General features: G+C 48.4%; 1 protein-coding gene across 4 annotated transcripts in view; it reads right to left on the bottom strand.

The window, feature by feature from the left end:
* MECR (mitochondrial trans-2-enoyl-CoA reductase) overlaps window positions 1–18614 on the bottom strand; it is a 31161-nt gene extending 12547 nt beyond the window's left edge. For 2 of the 4 annotated variants that reach the window (XM_079778164.1, XM_079778165.1), the window contains exons 1-3: window positions 18423–18614; window positions 4574–4671; window positions 3701–3832 (exon numbers count right to left, since the gene is read on the bottom strand). In XM_079778164.1, coding sequence (XP_079634290.1) covers window positions 3701–3832; window positions 4574–4671; window positions 18423–18595 — 403 coding nt within the window. In that variant the 5' untranslated portion in view covers window positions 18596–18614. Of the gene's footprint in view, window positions 1–3700; window positions 3833–4573; window positions 4672–7753; window positions 7790–18422 lie in introns of those variants that run through there. The other 2 variants (XM_079778167.1, XM_079778166.1) reach the window with 2 other exon arrangements.
* Window positions 18615–20044: the final 1430 nt, after the last annotated feature.

Here is a 20044-nt window from a genome sequence, read left to right as displayed (position 1 = left end):
GGTTGAAATGTGAGACGGTTCCTAGACTAAGATTTCAGCCGTGGGGATGTAGGAAGTAGATGGATTTGAATTATCTGTTGAAGATGAGTCAACAGGGGTTGATGGGCATTGGGTGAAGGGTGACTGGAGCTCACCGATGCAGCAGGGTCCCGTGTACAGCAGAGGTGGAGAGGACAGGCCTTGGGGTCAGACAGATGCAGATTGAAGCCCTGGCTCTCCAAGTCCTCGCTAGGTGACCTCAGGGAAACTACTGGGACCTGTTGGCTCAGTGTCTGATGGCTGTGCTGTCTCAGGGCCCTTGGCCTACACTTCCAAAGCTCTCGATTGCGTGTGCTCACCCGGTTGCTGGGATTCAAACAGTATCCTGGTACCACATGTCCCAGGTACGGGGAGTAGGGGGCAGCCCAGGCGATTACTAATTGTGCTGCAGGAGGAGAGAAACAATGTGGGCTTTAGGAAACAGGAATTGGGGATGGGAGGCAGCAACACTATTAAGGCTGTGTCAATCCCAGAGTAGATCTGTGGTTGAGAAAATAAGAGGCTAAAAAATGGAAGGGTTCCTTTGGGATCCAGGAGGTGCCTTGGCATTCTCTGGGCTTCACCCAGCCTGGTTTTAAAATCTTCACTGTCCTCTTCATCATCATCACCCCCTTCATCGTAGCCATCACTTACTGTGTTCTGTGCCAAACATTTAGTGTATGGCTTTAATGCATGAAATCAAGGGTGTCTTCTAATTCCCCTTAATGGCACGGCAATGGGAATTCAGCCTCTGGGGCCTGGCTGTCCCTAATCCTCCTCTCAAGAGGACCTGGGACGGAGACAGCACCCATGGTCAGCCCCAAGGGCTGTCAGGGATTTAAAGGTGAAACCCTTAGGCTTTGGAGTTGGAGGGACCTGCTTAAAAACCCAGCTCTGCCACCCACTAGTGGTGTGATTTAAATTTCTCATTTCACTTTCTTTGGGTTTCACTTTTCCTGAGCTATGAAATGCAGAGAATTACATTCACATTGTAGGGTGAAGATGAAATGTGATGGCATTTGTACAGACTATCACTGTGCCTAGCATGTAGAAGGTGTGCAACATCCCTTGGTTCCCTTTATTGGTCCTAAGTCCCATGCCCTTGCTCTGAGGATAGCCATTCCTCATGCATGTGCAACGGACCCTTAACCATCTCCATCATCTAGTGCAGGTCGGCAATCTATGGCCCACAGGCCAAATCTGGCTCACCGCCTGTTTTTGTAAATAAAGTTTTATTGGAACACAGCCAGACACACTTCTTTTGTATTGTTTATGGCCACTTAGAATGGCAGACTTGAGTAGAGGTAGATGGTTGCAAAACCTAAAATATTTACTAACTGGCCATTTAAGGAAACGTTTGCCAACCCCTGATCTAATGCATAGAGAAATTGAGTGTTTGCAAAGGTCACTGCATGTATTGCCTCAGTTGAGCTGCGTAAGAGTTGGCTGAGATATGCAAGGCAACGGCTACTAGCTCCATTTTAGAGATGAGGAAACTGAGGCTCAAAGTAGTCGTGACTTGCCCGGTGGAAGGAGAACCTGCATCTGATTCCCAGGCCAGGGCTCTTTCTCCTGCCCCATGCTGCCTCAGCAGGGTTTTCGGTCTTTCCAGTGAGAAAGTTAGTTCGCATATTCTCTCGCCCAGTCTCCCTGGGGACTAGTTGGGTTGCATGTGGGAAAAATCTGGCTATGGCCACAGCAACAGCTAGGCAGCGCAATACCATGAAAAGATGACCAAGATTCGGCCCGCTGAGGACTGATCTGCCTACTGATTGCCACTCTTAGTAAACTGCAGTCTTAACTAGAAGACCATGTCTGTTCACTGCTGTATGCTAGAGCCCAGCACACTACAGATGTTCACAAATTGTTTACTGAATAAACGAGCTAATTATAGTCCTGATAATTATAAAATACTCATCCTCTCTGACTGGCACCTGGTTTAAAAGACACGCCTTTTCCCCAGGGAGAAATCCCTGTTCTGGCTACCACCACCACCACCCATGAAATTACCCACACACCTGGCAGATGTCCTTTGTTCTTCTCTCCAAACATAATTACCAAGCTCTGAAATCCACCGTCTTCTCCAGTCCCACGGAACTGTCTTTGCAGACACTCCTCATCTGCAGCCTGAATGTTCGGCCCCCTCCTTACTGGCTTCCTGCCCCCACGGGGCCCCTGCCCTTCCTGAGCACTCTCTGCACTGCACAGATCTGATCAAACCAGTCCTCCTTAACTCTTCATCAGGCGCCTCCTGACCGTGGATGTGAGCCCTCCACGACTGGGCTCCAGCCCACCTCTGCAGCCTCATCTTGCTTCTCCACCATCACTCCCTTGACCCAGCCAAACTTGAGCGACCTGTAGTTCTGCCGACCTTTGCATGTGCTGCACTCCCTGCCTGGGACGCCCCTCCTCGCTAGCCCACTGACTGCACTTCTACTCAGTCTTCCAGACCCAGTTCAAGCATCACTTCTCTGGGAAGCCGTTCCTAAAGCTGCTCGCGATAGGGTACTGCTGCCTTTGCGTCCGTCCCGTGATTATAGCGCTTCTCATCCTGCATTGTATTAGGTGCTGTTTTTCTGTTCCCGGCCGAGAGCACTTCGCAGGCACAGACTGTCTGACCCACCACGTGTGCCCTTCACTCGGCACGGGGGCTGGCCCAAGGCACCAGTCAATACCCAGGGAATCCTCGCAGCCCTCAATCTGCTCACACTGCTAGGCTTTCACTGTCAGGGGCTGTCGAAGAGGGTGCAGCATTCTCGGCAGCTTTCCTGATCTCAGGGAAGCAAACAGCTTCTTAATAGACTTCTGTTACTGTTTTGTTTTTTTATTCCTGCCAGGTACCTTTTTCTTTCTAGAACTACTCCTTCCTAACCTCTGTACCACAGAGGTGGGCAAGAGACTCCAATTGGAGTGGCCCAGCCCCATGACCTTGGGATGGGTTCATGGATGGGCAGGGACCCAGGCAGAGTTGGTGAGAGCCCTTCTGGGGGATGGATATGGTGTGCTGAACGGACAGTGGAGGACGTGCTCATCTGTTTGTTCTCATGTGGCCCCACTACTTCGTGACCCTCTGTCTCACTTATGCTACCCTCTCCCAGGTGCACATCCTCTGCTGAGGCCACACGGGATTGCCCACCATTTCCCAAACTCAGCTTTGTGCTTTTGCTCACTTGCTTCCTCCACACGCAACCATTGTGGCTCATTTCCATCTCACAGCGTTCATCTGCCAAAGGTCTGTTCCAAAGCTCCTCCTCCAGGAAGCCCCGGTCCCTCCCCACGACGTCTCTCTCTCCCACACTCAGGCGCACAGAGTAGCCAGAAGTGTCTTCTGCTTCCTGGGAACTTGGAGCACTCCCTTTACTGAGCTTATTGGTGTGAAGATTTCTTCAATTAGTCCTTAACCTCCTGGAGGGCAGATGCTGTACCTTACTGCAGGGATTTAGGGATGTAGGGATTCAGACAATCACAGCTCCAATCAGCACCGGCTCAAGGAGATGGGAGAGCAGGTACATCATCTCATGCTCTCCTTATTCAGCTCCCACCCCTCTGGAGGGAGGGTAGGTATAGGGACTTAATAATAAGCCCTGCATCACTTAGTTACGCTGAGCCGATGAGCAAATCTCTATAGTGTGGGCAAAATAGGATCTGGAACGAAAGGCTGCTGAGACCTGGAGAAACTCACCCAAACCAGCAGTGGCTGGAATCACCCAGTCTCCTGGCTTCACCCCAGTCACATTGCTGCCCACTGCTACCACCTGTCCGACACCTTCGTTCCCTCCGACAGCAGGCAGCTGCGGAAGGAGGCCGTAATTACCTAAGGGACAAGAACACAGAGGGTCATCCATGTTTTCCTCTCTCAAATCAGTAAGAAAGGTTCCTATTATAACAAAAACCTATGAGTAGTGGGCCAAAATACCACAAAACATGCGCAGGAACAAAAAACAAGCCTTTACAGTACTTAATGTATTAAAGGCAGCCACATAACTATTCGTATCTAATTTAACAACAACAACAACAAAATAGCCTGGGCTGGTTTGGCTCAGTGGATAGAGCGTCGGCCTGAAAACTGAAGGGTCCCGGGTTCGATTCCGGTCAAGGGCACGTGCCCCGGTTGCGGGCTTGGTGAGACCATGGCCTTTGGAGTGAGACCTAAGCCCAATCTGGGTTCTGCCTTTGACCAGCTCTGAGCCTTAGCTTCTACACACGTAAAGAGGACAATGCTCCTTTGTTTTCATGGTTACCGGGAAGATTGACTAGATGGGAGACTGGATAAGATAATGTGTGCAATGAGCCGAGCATTTTACAGGCACATCACTGTGGTTGCTTTACTCCTCCTGCAATCTCCCTAATGCTTGAAAAGCCTCACACCCAGGGAGGGGAGGCCAGGGGGGCTCCACCGTCTGTAGATGGCACATCTGGAGAACAGCTGCTGCTAATCACAGGAATTTCACACTCACACCTGAGGAGGAATGAAAATGAGGTGGTGGCTAAGCAAAAGCAAAAGCAAAAAAAAAAAAAAAAGCCAATTAACATAAGCCACAGAAACCAAGGTTACCTTGGATCATATTTATGTCAGATGGATTGATAGGGGCCGCCAGCATCTTCACATGGACGTCTGATCCGCCCACAGCAGCTAGCTCCAGGTTCTTCAGTCTAAGCACAAAGCCAGAGAGAGATGTTAATGCCACCCAGGCTAGACCGGGCATATTTTTTAAATTTTTAATTAATCAATTAACTAATTAAATCCTCACCCAAGGATATTTTTTCCCATTGATTTTCAGACAGTATGGAAGGGAAGGAGGAGGGCGGGGAGAGAGAAACATCGATTGGTTGCTTCCTGCACTCGACCCGATTGGGGCCGGGGATGGAACCTGCAACCTAGGTACGTGCTCTTGCCCAGAAATCGAACCCGAGACCCTTTGGTGGACAGGCCGATGCTTTAACCACTGAGCAACTGGCCAGGGCTAGATGGGGCATCTTTTGCTTAAATCATCTCCCCAGAGTAGGTCAGTCAGCAACATTTTTTGAGCTGCCATTGTGTGCCCAGAAATTCCGGTTCCGTTAGAAAAGAGAAAGGTGCTGTAAGAAATAAGCACAGGATGCAGGTTAAGTCTGTCAGTACTGCAAGGGGGAAATCCTAGTGACCTCTCAATCTCACTGTACACTCTAGGACAGAAAATAAAAATTCCCCTGACCCGGATTAGCCTTGTGTTCCCCCAAACTTGCTTATTGATCACCTGGTGTGCTTACTAATACCGGTTCTCAGGCCCAGCTCTGACCGCTGAACTAGAATCTCCAGATGGGGGCACTCCGCCTAGTTCTTAGGGACACCCTGGGCTGGTCCTTTGTTCTCCACTTTCTTTCCCCCATAAAACACACAGGGGAGAGGGGAGGGAGGGGAAGTAGAGAGATGGCCCGTGTAGGTCAGAAAGGACTGCCTGGGTGACTTTGGCTCACCCCCTGGAGTGTGCTTCTTCTGGATGAGGATCCTGGCCTGTCAGAAAGGATGCTGGACAGAGCTGAGCATCCTAGGTGTGAAGCCCTGCCATGCACAGCTGTCACCCCAGCAAGCCTCCTTCCTGCTTGAGGCCTCTGTGTCTCCATTTGTAAAAGCGGGGCGGGGGGGGGGGGGGGGGGGAGGTGCTGGTGGTTTGCACTCATCACTTCCAATAGCATCTCCCACTTCAAGTCTATGTGATAACAACTCCCTTTGGTCTCGGTGGGTCCTAGACACCACTGGGACTTTGGTTCATGGGTAAAATGCCAATGGGCTTTCGAGGAAGGCCTGGCGACAATGTCCATGTGTTACTTTTGTTTTTTTAAAAAGGAGACCTTACAACCAGAAAGCACTGATCAGTGTACTGAACTGGTGGGTCCTTGTGACTTAAAAAAAAAAAAAAAAAAAATATTTTATTGATTTTTACAGAGAGGAAGGGAGAGGAATAGAAAGTTAGAAACATCGATGAGAGAGAAACATCGATCAGCTGCCTCCCGCACCCCCCCCCCCCACTGGGGATGTGCCCACAACCAAGGCACATGCCCTTGACCGGAATCGAACCCAGGACCCTTCAGTCCACAGGCCGACGCTCTATCCACTGAGCCAAGCCGGTTAGGGCTCCTTGTGACTTTTACCACCGGACTCCTTATCCTTCTCCACACCCCCCAGACTTCATGTTTGCAATGCTTTCTCTGCCCAAATGTACTTGTTAAGCAATATTTCTCTTCATTTTTACTTATTAAAGGCACATAGAACTGCCAATCAGGGACTCTTAGCATTGGGCAACAATGTCACCACACTAAACTGATGTAACTCTATCCACTTTCTACTTTTAATTATATCTGAGGCTCCATCTTGGGGTAAAGTGTCATTTTCAAGAAATGTCTTATACTAATAGTAAATTAATGGTGGCAGGTATTTATTACACAATGTCCTGTGCTGAAGGTTTCAAATACATGATCTGATGTAAGATGTAACACTCCTGTGAGGAAAGTATTAATATTTCCATTTTTTATATAGATACTTTTTTTACCCTCACCTGAGGATATGTTTTATTGATTTTAGAGAGAGAGAGGGAGGGAAGGAGGGAGGGAGGGAGAGAGAGAGAGAGAGAGAGAGAGAGAGAGAGAGACCATTGTCAGAATGGGGAATAGCCTACGGCTGTTTAGGTGTTTGGCCAGTAGGAGGCAATAACATGTAGATTAAGATGCCCTGAGCTGTCTGGCAGCAAACAATCAATTTAATGCATCCTTTCCAGGTTTGGGGAAATGCCTTTAGCCATTCCAACAGGCGATAAAATATGTGACTCAGCCCTTGTTGAGTCCCTAAGTTCCATCAACCTTTTGATGAAACTCTTGCAATTATGAGGTGCTGGAACTGGTTTCTGGCACTCCTGTATGCACCCTGACTGGGGTTTAAACCTGCAACCTAGGTATGTGCCATGACCGGGAATCAAACCTGCAACCTTTTGGTGTACCAGACGACACTCCAACCAACGGAGTCACTCAGCCAGAGCAATATTTCTATTCTATCAAGTAGGAAATGGAAGCTGCCAGAGATTATGGAACTGACACAGTGTAAGACAACTGGTTCGTAGCAAGGCTTCTCTTCAAAGCCGGCGCTCTTGTTTACCTTCCTCTGTATCACTATCCTGAAATTAGTGTGGGAATCCACGTGACTGCCCACAGGACCCCTGGAGATCTAGGGATCCCAATCTGGAAATCCCTGTACCAGATTATGACCAATTTTTTTTTTTTAATCCTCACTCGAGGATATTTTTCCATTAATTTTTAGAGAGAGGGAAAGACAGAGCGAAATATCGATGTGAGAGAAACATCCATTGGTTGCCTCCTGCATGAGCCCTAACAAGGGCCTGGGCCAGGGAGGAGCCTGCAACCGAGGTACATGCCCTTGACCAGAATCAAACCTGGGACCCTTCGGTCCGCAGGCTGATGCTCTATCCACTGAGCCAAACCGGCTAGGGCCAGATTATGACCAAATTAAGGGAGGCCATTCCTCACCATGATTGAGAAACAGCTAGCTATAAAAAACCAAAATAGAAATAGTCTCTACAGAAAGTGGTTAACTAGGAAGAAGTTGATGACCAGGACAGAGAGAATTAAGAAAGGGATTTCCCCTCCTTTTTAGGTAAATACTAAGGAATGCATGTATTTATACAGCTGGAGGAGGGGGGATCCTTGTAATAGTAATAACAATAATTACTGTTTGAGTGCTTACCAGTGAGTCACTCTTCTAAGTGCTTTCCATGCCAGCTTTCTACTATTAGTCTGACTTTATGCCTGAGGAACAAAGGCACAAAAGAGGTAAACGACTTGCTCAAGGCCACCAAAAGTAGAAAGTGGCTGATCTGATGTGAACCTGGCAGTCTGATGCTAGAGAAGCCAGATGGTTAGTGGCTTTCCTGAGCACCAGCCAGGAGCGGTGTGTGGCCTTGATCCTTGCTGGACGGGCCTGGGAAGGCGGAGAGGTCAGCAGCCTCCAGCTGGCTAAGCAGGGAGGCACATGCCAGACCATAGTGTTTCTCCGTGAACGCACGTGTAAGTCTGCACTGCAAAGAAAAACCCTGCCCAGAGCACATGGACTGGGGACTAGGGCCCCTCTGTGCTATCTGTACTGCTGCTCTTGCATTTTCACAGATAATCCGTTCTTCTGTAAGCTGAAAAGTCCATGCACTCAAGCTACTTAAGGGCATGTTTTTTCTGCATTTTCTATATGTTCTTGCCTCAGCCCAGAATTTCGTTTCCACAGCTTCTCTATGAAGTGAAAAATTCCATTCACCCTTTAAATCCCAACTTACATTTTACTTCCCCTAAGACATCTTTTTTCACTCTTCTTGGCCCTGGAAAATATCACGTGCTCTATCCTGCATGCTCCCAATCACAGTGATCATACCATGAGACCATCTTACCTGAGTTCATGGCTTTTTAGTTTATGAAGCCTTTTCATAGATTTTTTTCAATTCATCATAAGGTATAAGTTCACATTCCTTTTCCAAAACTCTTGGGGTGAGATGTATGTACTTCAGGGTTCCGAACCATGTATTATCTACACCCCACGTGGGGGCAGGGGCAGCATTCTATGATCAGACACATTGTTTTCCAGCAAAACGTATGAATCATCACACTAAGTGGAATATATAATGACCATATAAAACTTCATGTGAGAGATCAGGTTTTGCCCCCAAAGGAGTTATGCAAAAACAAAAACAAATTAAAAAAACAAAACAAGGGTCAGTTTTCAGAGCTTTTTGGATTCTGGAGTTGCAGGTATGAACTCGGAATTGGATCCAGGTCTTCCAGACTCAGTTCAGTGCCTTTCACTGACCTAGTTTTACAGTCAGAATGTGTATGTGTGTTGTCTCCCTATTAGATTGTGAGCTCACGAAGGGCCGAGAACTTTCAGTCTTAGCACAGTGGCTGCGGCCAAAACAGAGCTCAATGCTTCCTAAAGAAATGATCCACGTTTCTCCTCTAGAGAGAAAATGTGGCATAGAAGTGCCAGTCATTCAGGGGAGAGACTCAAACCACAGGGACTTAGCTATTGAGGCTTGTATTACTCTTCCTGGTTTTGGCTGTTTAGGACAATGCACCTAAAGGATGGGTGCAGATAAACAATGGAGATGATCCTTGAGAGAGTCCGGTCTAAGCAAAATCCTCCACTGTTTTCCTCACGGGAAAGTTCAGCTCACATCTGCAATAAAATTGTACTTCTTAAAAGTCTAGATGACCACGGTCAAGATGAGAATACAGGGAGACCTCAGTTCAAGACAAAGGGTAGAGCATGGATTTGGATCGAAATACGCAGTCCAGGTTTGAATCCTGCCTTGGTCAGTTACCAGCTACTTCAACCTCAAAGTACTTGTCTGTGAAATGGGGAGAATATCTAGAACCTTCCTCATTGGGTTAAATGAGTTAATGTACATAAAGCATTTGCTAGAGTACCTGACACACAGTAGATGTGGAAGAAAAGGCAGCTGCTATCAGTCCAAGGAAGCCTCTGAAACAATTAGCTGGCTATCCCTCTGGAAAGAATCATTGAATCACTGAAAGAAGACAAATTTTTTGGAAAACTCAAGAAAATTTAATTCAACAGATAAACACTGAGTGGCCAGATTATTATGATCTCTGAACGCATAGTAATCTGGCCACTCAGTGTATATCCTATATAATAAAAGGCTAATATGCAAATTGTCCCCTCAACTAGGAGTTTGACCAGCAGGCAGGCCGGCCAACCGTCCATGTCCCCTCCCCCTGGCCAGGCTGGCTGGAACCCACCCATGCACGAATTCAAGCACCAGGCTACACACACACACACACACACATATATACTGAGTGGCCAGATTATTATGCGTTTAGAGATCATAATAATCTGGCCACTGAGTGTATACTGACAGTCCTACTAAGTGTCAGATATGGTACCAAGGGGTTTAAATATGAAAAAGTAACATCTGCCCCGGAGCTTGATGGTGTAGGGGCTCACACCTGGGAGAAGTGCTACCTCAGAGGCAGGCTTGTGCTAGAGCTGACCGAGTTTAACCGTCTGGGGGAAGAAAACAAAGGTGAGCAAAGGGGCTTTGGAAGAAGTGATACCTTAGTTGCAGCTTGAAGGATAAACAGGAGTTTACTGGGTGGACCGAGAGAGAGAGAGAGAGAGAGAGAGAGAGAGAGAGAGGGAAAGAGAGAGACCTGACAGGAGGCCAGGCTACAGGTGCAGTCTGGATTGGAGCCCCGGGAATGGGCAGGACTGGACCACCTAGAATCTCTTCGATAAGAAGTGGCATTGATGTCACTTGGTGTCCAACTCCACATGGGAGTTGTGGGAAGTCTGAGAGCTCCTGGGCTTTTGGCTTGGGTAAGTGGATGGTGACAGAGGGAGGTAGGAAGGGTGGTTTGGAGTGGGGAGGAAGCTTGAGGCAGGCTGGTAAGGAGCAGAGGGCGCCTGGGCTAGACACAGAGCGGAGTCAGCTGTGTTTGTAGGAGAGTCTAGGGGAGTAGGTAAACATATTTTGGGCGATGGCTGGATAATTAAACGACAACCAATGTTGAGTTTACTGGGCTCCAGGCATTGTGCTTAACATTTTATGTACCCAATGCTGTCTAGTCCTCCAAACACCTATCTGGAGGATGTTACCAACCTAATTTACATATAGGAAACAGAGAAGCCCAAGGTTAAATGGCTAGACTTGATCTGAAGCTTGATTCCAAAGCTCAGCCTGTCGAACACTAAGCCGGCATCCCTCCGCTGTGTTTGTAGAATTCTTGTCCCGAGAGATATTATTAGGTATTCCCTGGGGTCCAATACGTTTGGGAAACGCTGCCTCCTAAAGCCCTTTCGGACTGCACATTAGAGTCATACAGGCTCTGAGAAGTCCTCTAGTAAAGAAACCCATGTGGCTCTGAACAATCGGAGCTCCCAGTTAACGGAGCGGGGAACGCTGTTTTCACAGCACAGCGAATAACGGCCTGCCTGCAGACGGCAGCTCGAGAAGTGCTGTGCTGGGCCACTCCTTGCTCCCTGTTCTCTTCTTTGTCTTCTGGGCAGCCTAGCTGCTCTGCCAGGTGAAGTTCACAGACGTGGGGGGAAGGAGGGTGTGATGGGATGAGGACCTAGGAGAATGGAAAGTTGAAACTGCAAACACAGGTGGGTGAGGGCGGCAGGCAGGCCCGACACATGCTGCCCGCCTGGGGGAAGGTGTGTTGGTCCAGCTGCCTCTCGCCGGGGAGACCAGCCCCAGCCTGCCCCATGGAATGCCATCAATACCAGACACCGCTGTTCCTGCAGAGTTCTAACAGGTCGTCAAGGATACCATTCTGCAGAGACAGGAAGGAAAATGGGGCGAGTCTGAATTCCAGGAGTTGGACTGCTGATATAATGACAGTAATTTCTGCTTTTTTTTTAAACTCCCCAAAGGAACTGGTGGCTGTGTTGCGGAGAGCGAACGAGGCACCCAAACACAGCCTGGCTCCATCTCAAGTCACTTCCCCTGGACGGTCAGGGTCTTCCCCTGCGAGCGTAATGGCGCCAAGCAACTCCGCGGGATGTCCCTGTCTCCACTCAGCAGATCCCAGACCGGATAAAGTCACAATGGCTCCTTTGAGGCCGAGGCTGTACACCTGTGATGCCATCTGAACTACAAGGGAGACAAAAGCAGGCAGAAGAAAGAGCCTTTTGAGAGGGGGAAAAAAGAGGCCAGCGCTCTGGGGACTGCCTCAGTTATATTTGCTGTGTAAGGCGAGCATGAGCCAGCGCCGCTAGGATATCTTTCCCGCCTTCTGCATTTAATTAGCAACCGTTTGTACTATCTTGCATCTTCCACGCAGTCACCTTAAACTGGTCAATATGATTTTGAGCAGAAAGAACAGGCGGGGAGACAGCCATTGAACACTGAGACTTTCTCAACTGTTCATTACACAGAGCCAAGAATGTGTGTCCCATCACAAGGCCACGCTGGGTGTAGGTAACCGACACCGCATGTGGCTCTCCCCAGTCTGTCTGCAGCCTCCACCGTCACAAACAAGCCTTCTTCTGTGACTTGGTGAAATGCCTGGAGTGCTGGGTACGTTGTTCTGAGATCTGATTAATAATCAATAAGCACAGCACAATTGGGAAATCGTGGAGGAATGAAGTTTTTCAGCTCACAGCTTTTAACAGCTCACCCCCAGCAGGGGATGCCGGCGGCCTGGATTGGGGGCGGGGAGCTCTAAAGGAGTCCTCAGCCCTCACAGAGCTGCTGTCCCTGAGCAGAGCTCCTTGTCCCGTGTTTCCTGGTGTGCTGGCGGAACCTGCTTGCCTCTCTGCTAGCTTGCCCTCCTACCATCCAGGACTTTCTGCACATCATTTTGAACAGAAGGGAATCAGAGACTGAGGGCAACTTCTGGAAGTTTCTACCCAGGGTTGGCGAAGAAAATTTCTCCCTTCTTTCTCAATCCCCTACTCTCCCTTAATTAAGATGATCACAAAGCTTGCAAGCCCCGTAATATTCTATGTCTGCTGACATCAGGACACTTGATTGAAGAGAGCTGCAGAGTCTCTGTTGCTTAGTTTGCTGAGGCCTAACTCTCCCTGTGGCTCCTGAGAGCACGACTGAACCACAGCAGGAGGCCGAGTCGCTGCTGGCAGCTCCTTTCTCTGACAGGTACCATGCAGGCCTCGCCTGGCGGGCTGTTGATTATGTACCTAACCAAGGGCAAAGGGAGCCCTTGATGAAATCTTGTGCCCAAGACCCCGGATTTCTAGCCACAGCACTGCTCCCTGGAGGTTGCTAGAGCAACCACAGGCAAGCGGGCAGTCCCACGCTTCAGTTTCATAGACGTATTGGAGCTGGACAACTGTTGGATCATGCCCCTTAACAACCCCCATGGCTGCAGAACTGTGTTGAAAAGAATGCTGAGGTCTCATCTCATCTTGGCAGGAGAAAGTGTCGTTTGGGGAGGATGGGGTAAAGAGGCGTGCAGGTTTTGAGGTATATAGAAGTGGAAGCTGTGAAGGTTTATCATCAGCATAGAAGATAGGAGTGTGGGGACACCATGAGTGCTTGTATTTACCATTGCTGACCTTGGTTGACCCCTTTATCAAAGAGTAACGGAGAATAAAAAGGAGACTGGAGTGATTTCCTCACTGTAATGAGGGGCACAGTTGGGACTAGAAGCCCGGCCAGGCCCCAGTGACATCCTGAGCCACAGACTAACCTGGTGTCAGCTTTGCTTTTCCTTCTCTAAAATGAGGACCCCCCACCCCCACCCCATCCAGGGTGGGAAAGGCCTGGAACTGTATCAGAGCGTGGCAGGAGCTGCTAGGAGAGGGCCAGGCAATCACAGTAACTTGGAGGTGCACTGGGTGGCAGCTCTGCTCCTAGACACTGGACACGGGTGAACCCTCCTTTGTGCAGCTCCTCGGGGGTGTGCCTGCCAAGTTTCACCCTCAGAGGCAAGAATGAGGAACTGGGGCTAAACGGGCCTGGCCCTAAACCCCACAGCCTGGTGGGAAGTCAGAGGGACGGTAATGTTCAGTGGGATCTGCTGGAGTTAGAATCCCGTGAGCTCAGGCTAGTGCCCACGGAGCCTGTTTCAGCAGGCACCTCCCTCAGAGGACTGCACGTAGGCACTTCCTAAATATCTGTTGATCGGACACACCGCATGCAGGGTCTTCTGCTTGGGACATTTCTACACTTTTCCTCCTGGACTAGAATGTGAGTTCCCTGAGGACAAAGACCATAGGTTATTTGTCTGGGCATTCTCAGTGCCCAGCACTTACTTAAGTTATTTTTTTAAAGAATAAATAACTTCATGAGTTCTGTCCCCGCCCCCCTCCTTCATTCATGACCACAATAAAGAGCTCCAGGAGACAAGACAAAACAAACAAAATCCCAGTTTTCAACAGAGCCAAACCAAAATCTAAATATTTTTCAAAGTACTATAATTCTGTTTAAAAAACCAAGGCACCAGCATAGAGATTGGGTTTTCAACACTAACATCAACTGCAAAAAAGTAGAGATCCCCTGAGAGCAAACAGTGCCCTACAGTGAGAACTCACTACCTCCTCAGCCTGGCTGCCACCACCTGCTCCCCCAAATTCCATCTGGTTAACAGAGTGGGTGTGTGTCCAAGGGTTTCACAGCTTGGCCTCATTGTGTGCCAGCAGCAGGCAGGTGAGATGACCAGGATCTGGAAAATGGAGGAGACAGAGGACATTCTTACTGTCTTCCCCAGGGTGGGGCTGCCCTTATGAAGAGTAGAGACTTGGGGTCACCTGAATGACCTATAATCTCATCTTCTCTTCTGACCTATCTTATTCCCAATGTTATCTGCCATCTCATTCTCAAAAAAACACTTCGGATGATTGTCGTTGTTTCTTCAGGTCTATGTCTATATCGAGGACTATTAATAAAGCCACATCCTAGTTGTCTGATCTTAGACAAGTGTCTTTCCAGTTTCCTGAGCCTCAGTTATCTTGTCTGTAAAATGGGGATAACAATGACCAAACCCCAGTTGAGTTTAAAATTCCATAATATATCTGGAGAGCTTAGCCCAGTGGTCGGCAAACTGAGGCTCGCGAGCCACATGCGGCTCTTTGGCCCCTTGAGTGTGGCTCTTCCACAAAATACCATGTGCGGGCGCGCACGTACAGTGCGATTGAAACTTCGTGGCCCATGCGCAGAAGTCAGTTTTCAGCTCTCAAAAGAAATTTCAATCGTTGTACTGTTGATATTTGGCTCTGTTGACTAATGAGTTTGCCGACCACTGGCTTAGCCCAATGCCTGCCACATAGGAGGTATAGAATGAATGAGAGCAGCTTTTACCGTAAGACCCAGAGAATGCAAAATTCTGAAAGGGGACTTTCAGGAACAAAAGGAATGGACATTGGAGTACGTGGGAACTATCTGATAGGGCAGCAATTGTCAGCCTTTATCATCTCACGGCACAGGTAAACTAATTACTAAAATTCTGCAGCACAAAAAATTATTTTTTGCCGATTTGACAAAAAATATAGGTATAATTTTGATTTATTCACACCAGACAGCTATTGTGTTGGCGATTGTCATTTTTTCTTTTTAATTTGACAATCTAAGGGAAAAGAGGTCAGTGCCCCTGACTAAATAGTCAGGTATTGCGTGTTTTAAAACTTTTTGCAGCATACCAGTTGAAAATCGCTGTGATAGAGAATCCGGAACTCTTCACCAGGGGTAATTGCCTGGGGACCTCTGAAATGTCTAGAATGTTTGCCACTCTCCCATGTTGTAATTTTCTCCTGCCCCTTTTCAAAAATTCTCACCTGAGGATATATTTTTTAAAGTGGTATTAGAGAGAGAGAGGGAGGGAGGGAGGGAGGGAGGGAGGAAGGGGGAGAAAGAGGGCAGACAGAAACATTAATTGGTTGTCTCCTATGTGTACCCCAACCTGGGATCAAACCCGCAACCTAGGTATGTACCCTGACCTGGAATCGTACCCGCAACCTTTTTGGTGTATGGGACGACACTCCAACCAAGCCACCCTGCTGGACTCTCTTGCACATTCTTACTTCATTTAGATCAGCTGTTCAATTCCTTAAATGAAAAAGGCCCAAGTATATAGGAGAGTCTTTTTTGAAACTATAAAATATCAGGGAAAGACTTAGTAGAGGAGGGAAGAGCTTAGTTTGGGGGCCACCAGAATGGAAGAGAAGGACATTCAGAATGTTGAAATGAGAACAGGAGCTCCCTGGAGGCCTCATTCTGAGAAGCTCCACCACGCGCCTCAGACCTGAGCAGACCGTTCCTCATTCCCTCCCTGCAGCTCCCAGAGCTCCGGCCCCCAGAGCAGACATCACAAACCACGCTAGTTTGGGAAACAGTCTGCTTGGCCTCCGAGTACTTCCATGACCCTACGTGGTGTAACCTGACCCACATACCCAGTTACGAGGATATTTAAAGGACACCTGATTCTTTCTGTGACACCGCGGTTACCTTAAACCTCCGAAGACATGACTACAAAGAAGAGAATCCCAGCCTCTGGCTTCAGGCCACACAGGAACAAGTCAAACTGCCTGAATCTGGGTCAGGAAGGAAAGCTGCCATTCTCAGGCAGAGAACCGCCTGCCTGCCTGCCTGACAGTCCACATCCACAGGACAGAGGTTCTCAGCCCAGGCCTGCACATCAGTCACGTGGAGAGCTCTGAAAACACAGATTTCAGGGCCTCCCTAGACTTACTAAGTACTTCAGGGGTAACGCGTGGGGATAGGTAGTTTCTAAAAGTGTCATAGGTGACTGAGATGTGAAGCCAAGGTCGAATGCAATGCTTTACGGAAGTATCATGCTTTGAATTTCTGGGAAATTACTAGGGTTCCGTACACGGAGACCAGACAGTTATCCTGTTTCCCTAAGTGGCCTCAGCAACAAGTCTGTTCCAGCTTCCCTGGCTCTCCGGGAGGAGGTGATCAATCAGGAGACAACTGCACTCAGCTGCCTAACCTTCCGGGCCTTTCCGCAGGTCCCTGAGCATTGGAGATGCCTTCTTCATCGCCACAGAACTCAATAAAAGGTGCACTTCTTACTGAAATCAGATACAGATTTAAGAACACGTTTGGAGCACCTGTTTTGTGGCAGGCCCTGTACCAGACACATAAATCACAAGCCTGCGAGAGAGGCGCTGCATCATTTCTGTTTGGGGTGCAATCCTGGAAAAGGAGTGCTCATCAGAGCTTTACCAGCTCATTACAGCACAATCCTCATGGAAATATGTTACTCATGATCAACATACTGTTTGGGGTTTATTGGTAACTTATTACTCACGAGCAACATACAGTTTGGGGTTTATTGACTGATGAGTCTTCTCAAAATTCTTTTGTTCTCAATATTCTAATGGTGGATGTGGCTAGGCTGAGGGAATGACCTTGAAATTATCTGAGGCTTATCCCCTCGGGCTGTCAAAACATCTCGTCTTTCTTTTTTTTTTGGTAAAAATATGGGATGCTTCATGAATTTGTGCGCCATCCTGGTGCAGAGACCATGCTCATCTTCTCTGTACTATTCCAGTTGTAGTGCATGTGCTGCTGAAGTGAGCACGCTAGTCTGTATTTTAATCATGAAAATAATTCCGTTTGCCCATCCTCTGGAAAACAAGCAAACCATTTGCTGGGAATCAGTTGTAAACAAGGGACTGCAAGGAGAGTATGTAGGTGCTTTTTGGTGGAAAGTGTTAGATTGACCTCAGCTGATTGGCGCTATGAGCTATGATTGTATTGTCTTCATTTTTAAAGATGATGAAACTAAGGCTCAGAGAACCTCAGTAACTTGCCAAACACACAGCTAGGACGGGGAGGGCAAGAATTTGACCCCAGGTTTTCTGATTTACAGGTCAGTGCTTTCACTGTAGCCCCACTACAGTGACCCCACTAGCCCTTTTGGATAGCCAAACAGAAGATATTTTAGGTTCTGTTCCAGATCATGTAACAAAACTAGTATAGCAATAAAGCGAGTCATAATCTTATTGCTGGTAATAGGGTCTTGCCTAATTCGCAAAACACCAAAGCGCAATAAAGCGAAGCGCCATAAAACGAGGTATACCTCTAGTTACTTATGGGCAGACTTATAATGGTTGAAAATTCATATACTGTTTTTATTAGTCACATGCAAAAAATCATTTATTAAGATCTAATAGAATTTTAGGAGGACATAATTATAAGAGCAATGAGGGCTCAGAGGGGCTGAGTGACTTGTCTAAGGTCAAACAGGCCTTGTATTGGCTCCAAAACAGGAGCACTTTGTAACTAAAAGCACACAGCACAGTGGACAGGAAATCACAGGAGACCAGGTGGCAGAAGCCATGGATTCCTGCCCCTGTTCCAACCTGTATTAGTATCCCACTTTGGACAAGTCCCTTGTCCTTTGTAAAATGGAAACAATGATCTCTGACCTACTTCACTGAGAAGTGAAGATCCAAATGGGTGTGAAAGTATCCTGAACACCCCCTCCAAAAAATAACAGAAGGTAGGAACTTGGGCGGATCCGTCAGTCAGACTGGCTTCAAATGTCAACTCTGCCACTTTTTGGATGTGTGACTTTGAGCAAGTGATTTTACCTCTCTTACGCCTCAGTTTTCTCATCTGAAAAATGGGGCTAAATCAAGTACCTACCCCAGAGGTGGCTGTGACGACTTACACAGGGATTGCCCGACCTAGACAGCCCTCCAATAAACGTCAGCCACTATTACAGTTATACTTGTGCCTCTCGGATCTTCAACTTCTTGGAAACACGGACTTTCTGAGCTACCAAACATACCCTGGGCTTCAGTTTCGGTCCTATTATTCTCCATCTCCTTCCTCGGACCCAGTCTCTCCCTTCCCAGTCTCCCTTCTCCACAGCCCGTCTGAAAACCCTACAAGAATCCCCGTTTCGGCGCTGTCTCTTACTCGACGACCTTGGTCGGGTGCCCGTGGTGGCCGTAGACCAGAGCCCGGACCCGGGAGCCCTCGGCAGACGCGGAGTAGGAGGCGGCAGCAGGCGGGCGGCGGCCCGAGGCAGGGAGCAGGCTCCGCCGCAGCAGCGCCGGGGTCCGCGCCTCCCGCAGCGCGCAGACCCACATGCTCACCCCACGGATCTCAGCGCCGGACGCCCGGGAGACGTCAACTTCCCGCGACCGCGCGCCTGCCCCGCCCCCGCCCCGCCTCGTAACCACGCCCCTCGCTCCTTTTAAAGGGCCACCTCCTTCTTCCGCTGCCCGCGCGGTGGCGCCTGGAGAGATATCGAGGGGAGCCAGGGACGCGCGGTGGGGGGACCTGCGGGAGTCGCGGGGATTTTGAGCCTGCCAACGTTGATCTCCCAAGGAGCGTCCGAGACTGGCCTAAAGCTATGTCTGTCTGCAGTCTGCAATTTGTTGTTTGATTTTGGGGAAGACATTTCCCCTCCCCTGACCTCAATTTCTCCTTCTCCCCACTATTTATTTATTTATTTACTCATTCATTCATTCACTCATTCATTTAAAAACATTTTTATTGATTTCAGAGAGGAAAGAAGAGGGAGAGCTAGAAACATCAATGATGAGAGAGAATCATTGATTGTCTCATGCCTCACACTGGGGAGCCAGTCGGTAACTGTGGGCATATGCCCTGACCGGGAATGGAACCGTGACCTCCTGGTTCCTAGGTCCATGCTCTATCACTGAGCCATGTGGGCTGCGCCCCACCATTTATCATTGAGTGCTCACTGTGCCAGGCCATTTAAGGCATTATCTCATTTAATTCCCACTATCTTCTAATAGCATAGGAAGGCAAAGCTTACTTCCCTTCACTAAGCAGAGTACATGTAAGCTGCTGTGGAGGCAAGAATACTGGGTTTGGAGTTAGAAGATTTAGGTTCAAATCCCAGCCCTGCCTCTTCCTAGCTTGGGCAAGTGACTGAAACTCGGAGTCTTTCCTCATAGGTACAAGGGGGAGAATATTTCTCCTTCAAGATTGTTGTGAGGGCCCTGGCCATTGTGGCTCAGTTGGTTAGGCATCCTCCTGTGCACCAAAAGGTTTCTGGTTCGATTCCCTATCAGGGCACATGTCTGGGTTGCAGGGCTTGATCCTGGCAATGCAGGAGGCAGCTGATCAATGTTTCCCTCTCACATCGATGTTTCTCTCTCTCTCTCTCTCTCTCCTCTCACTCTCTCTCTAAAAATCAATAAAAGTATTTTAAAAAAGATTGTTGTGAGGATTGGATGAAACAATAGAATAATGTTATATGGACAGGAGAGCACCTTGTAAAACGCTGTGTTCAGGTATAAGGGAGGAATCCCAAGGAGGAGGGTCCCCTCTAAAAATGCTCAGTGTAGAAAGGAATTAAGTGGGACAATCGAAGTTCTTTGTAAAAAGATGTAGCCCAATAAAGACACCAGATCATATTTTTCACATTTCTGGTGGAGTGGAGGCATGAGCATACCTAAAACCCAGTTGAATGTTAAGAACATGAGAGAGGGCACAGGTGGGAGTCAAGGAGACATGTCTGGGATGGGGGCAGGGTGGGGTATCTTGGAGAAGGTGCTGATGAAGCC

The sequence above is a fragment of the Cnephaeus nilssonii genome, assembly GCF_951640355.1.
Source record: "Cnephaeus nilssonii genome assembly, chromosome: 7".
Lineage (NCBI taxonomy): Eukaryota > Metazoa > Chordata > Mammalia > Chiroptera > Vespertilionidae > Cnephaeus > Cnephaeus nilssonii.
Note: the sequence above shows the minus strand (reverse complement) of the source record. Positions and strands in the feature narration are given on the sequence as shown.